We start from the raw sequence: 3,931 nt of genomic DNA, 5'->3' as shown, positions 1-3,931 counted from the left end.
TATATATATATATATATGAGGGGGGGGTATATATGTATATATGTAAGTGTGAGGGCTGGATGGAAACTAAAACAATACATTTTTGTATTGGTATTACTTTGGCTTTGATGTATATAAACAATTTATTTTTCTATGTCCATATAGAGTTAATTTCGTTTTTCATTTTGTTTTATAAGTATTGATAAGTATATGTATGTGAGTAAATGAATAATGGGGTATATATATGTAGATATAGCATATTTATCTTATTTAATTTGTTGTTTTGGTTCATTGTTAGTTTGTGGGATATTTTGTTTGTATTGTATTACTTTGTTTTTGTTGTATGTATATATTTAAATGGTTTTTTCATGGACTGTATTGAATTGACTTTGTTTTTTGTCTTGTTTCTATAAATGGAAAAATAGTTATCTCCCCCACATTCTAATAGTCAAATTAAAAATATTTAGATTTGAATTAATATATAAAATAATGTTTTAACATAAATAGATACATGCGTGTATGAATTGTATATGTATGTAAATTTTAAAATATATATAGATATGTGTATGTATATATGCATCTGTGTATACGTACGTGTGTGTGTATGTATGTATGTATACATAAATGATAGGTGTATGTGTGTATATAAGTATATATAAATATGTATACATGAATGTATGTATTGTGCAAAAATGTCAATTATAGAATGGAATATTTATAGATTTAAATTTATGAATTTACCTAATTTCAGTTAGATTATTTACTTATTTATGATTAAGCTTGCTCTTATAAAGCATTTTTGTAAAGTTTTAGGTATTATAAATATTTTTATTTGATATTTTTCGTCAAATATTTAAGCAGATATGTCTATTTAATGAAACGTCATTACATATTTAAACATATTTGATTATTCTTGAAAAACTGCATTTTATTAATGAAGTGGAAACAGCTGTAATTTATGAGATGTGTCATTTGTTTGTATAAAATATATATATATATATATATATATATACACACACATACATATTTATTTATTTAGAGAGAGAGAAAGAGTGAGTGAGTATCTTATGTCAAGTGTAGTTTTTTTAGTAGCAGTTTTGGTTATTTGTGTTGCAGATTCTTCATGTTGACAAGTCTGGTTGTCAAAACAAATTCTGACTTGCATTTGTTCTTTGTTCTCCTATCCACTCTTTCAGATCTGTTTCTTCTCAATGAGTCAGCTTATTTAAAGCTTGACTGATTTCCATCCAACAACTTTGATTTGTTTGTTTTTTTCTTTGACATCTTTCAATGAATATAATGTGCAGTTGTTGAGCATCATTGGTTATTTTTCCTTTTTCATGACATCATCACTCAGTATGAAAGATCTGGTGGAGGGAGGTATGAAGTTTTAACTATTTCAGAAAAAATAAATCTTGGGTTCAAATTGAGTCAAAGACCTGCTATATTACTTACTCTCTTCACAGATAGATGGTTAAATGACAAGAGCATAATCAGGATGCATGGGTAACTTGTCATGCTACTGATGCTGGAAGATTCTGTAGAGAAATGACTGATAAGCAATAAGCAATGTTTTTCAGAACTCTAGTATAGTTTTCAATGTGTACATTAAAAGATGTTGAAAGGTGGGTGTGATTCAAGGCCAGAAAAATGCACCTTAAGTACCTGGAAAGAGAATCTGAATCGCTGTCAACAATAGTTTAAGCATAACAATACTTTCATTCAGCATAACTTTATCTATTCCTTTATATCATTACTTCTCTGCTAATCTGTATTTGTATTTGCTCTGTTTAAAAAAAAAACTTGTACTCATTTTCCTTCAATGTTATCTGTGTGTCTGGTATACTTTTCTATTTGATCTCCTGTGCAATTACATCAAGTCATACTGCACATTTATAACTTCTGTGACTCTACAAATTTTTTAATTGATTAGCTAAAGAGAAAGGAAAAAATTAACATATTTAATATTATCTTGTTTAACTTCATTTGCAAAATTTTCTGGTCATTCTGTATGATTTGTTCTATTAGCTTTTCCAACTAATTCCAACTTATTATTTTAGTTGGGCATGCTTTTAATTTGGCCTCATATATATTTGATGGTTTTAATGTGATAAGTCCATGATCCTGATTATGAAAAAAATATGCTTCACTAACATTGACCTTATATTATGAAAGATTGTCATTGTCATTTGTGGGACTGAATCTGCTGCAAAATTCACTTGCCATCAGCTGTTTATATAACTGAGAGCTTGCTGTAACTATAGAAACTTAAAGTGTACTCTAGTCATACCCCCATCAAGATGGGAAAATTAGAATATTTCTCAAGATCATGCCTTATACTGTCATTTCCTATACACTTCCATCTCAATCTGAAATAATTTTCAACAAGCTGATGCTGAAATAATCACCAACCAGGAATTCCTAATTGGTGATTACCCTCATGGTGGTTACTTAATTTGTTAGAAATAAAAGTAAAATCTTTCTTCAATCACTGTCTGTTGCCTTAAAAATGAAAGGATACATTAGACAATATAGTTTTACAAAGGGACAGCACAGTCAAAGCTGAAAAAACTTTTGATCATTATATGTTGTATCAAGGCTGACCTAAGGCTAAACAACAGTCTATACCACTCCTTATTTACCAACATGGAAAAACAAACAAAAAATAGTTATATAAAATAAATAATATATAAAGTAATATAAAATAAATGAAAAAATAGTTTTATAAAATGAAGTGTGAAGATGTGTGGCCTAGTGGTTAGGCTGTTGTACTCACGATCTAGCGATTGTAGGTTTGATTCCCTGATTGGTCTGTGTGTTATGTTCTTGAGTAAAATACTTCATTCACATTGCTCCAGTCCCCCTTCAATCAGTGGAGATTGATGGCCTGCTCACCTATCCAGCAGAATGGCATCATTTGAAGGCTAAAACAATGCAAAAGCACATTGTGACCAGTGATGTGTAACAACATCTGATAGCCTGATCAGTAATGTGATCATGCGATAAAATAAGGTAATTGATTCTGTAAACAAAAATGTTTTCAATAAAATTTCAGTAATGATATTCAGTCATATCTTCTATTTTTGAAAATTCTTGATCTTAGTAAGGTAGATGGAACTGGTCTGTTGTGATTGACTTGTATTAAATTGGTGTTAAAATACAATTAGGTAGGTATCCTTTCAAATGTCAAATGTGTGAATGTGGAACCAGGCCCTATTTGCAAAGCTAAATTATTCAGTATTGAATTTGTTACTACATATTTAATTCTTATAAACTTTCTTGTTTGTATAGCAACCAGAAAGGCGTTGTTCTTTGGCTCCACCACCAAAGCCATGTGTAAAATGGGGAGACTACATACATTCCTTTCCTGGCAAATTTCCTTGTTTAGGACGTACTCCAATATCAAAAGAAAATAGTAAAACCTATAAAGCAACTGTTGCTATGGTAAGTGTTCATTTAGAATACCATGTAAATTTATTTTGAACCTTTATCATCTCTTTCTTTGTCATGCTGCTTTGAGTTATATAAGCCCAATGTTCCTCTTGCCCAACTGTTGAGAAAGAAGTACAAATTTGTAATCTAGTCATACTTGAGGATAGGAGTTCACTATGGTATATCTATATATATAAAAATGAGAATGTGTGTCTGTCTGTCTGTCTGTCTGTGTGAATCCCTAAAACTCGAGAACTACGCAACCAATTTCATTCAAATTTTACACATGCCTTACTTAGGGTTCCAGTTGTGTTTTAGTCAAAAAAAATTATTAACTTCTTGCAGAGTTCGAGCACACAGCAACATAATATCTCCTCCACTATTTAAGTATTACGTGTCAAAAGTGAAACAAAAACACTCATGTCAAATACTTTCACTTTAAAAATGAAACTATTCCACTAACTGAAACAATCACATTTCGATACTGTAGTGACAGATACTTTCACAGAGAGAGAAAGAG

At 30.1% G+C, this 3,931-nt stretch overlaps 1 protein-coding gene across 2 annotated transcripts in view; it reads left to right on the top strand.

Annotated features, from left to right (window-relative positions):
- Nucleotides 1-3,931, top strand: part of LOC106878624 (protein IWS1 homolog) — an 863,399-nt gene that overhangs the window by 259,703 nt on the left and 599,765 nt on the right. For both annotated transcript variants that reach the window (XM_052971184.1, XM_052971183.1), the window contains exon 10: nucleotides 3,271-3,423. In XM_052971184.1, the coding sequence (XP_052827144.1) occupies nucleotides 3,271-3,423 (153 nt within the window). The remainder of the gene's footprint in view (nucleotides 1-3,270; nucleotides 3,424-3,931) is intronic.

This window comes from Octopus bimaculoides, chromosome 10, assembly GCF_001194135.2.
Source record: "Octopus bimaculoides isolate UCB-OBI-ISO-001 chromosome 10, ASM119413v2, whole genome shotgun sequence".
NCBI lineage: Eukaryota > Metazoa > Mollusca > Cephalopoda > Octopoda > Octopodidae > Octopus > Octopus bimaculoides.
The sequence above is the reverse complement of the archived record's forward strand: the minus strand, read 5'-3'. Positions and strand labels throughout refer to the sequence as shown.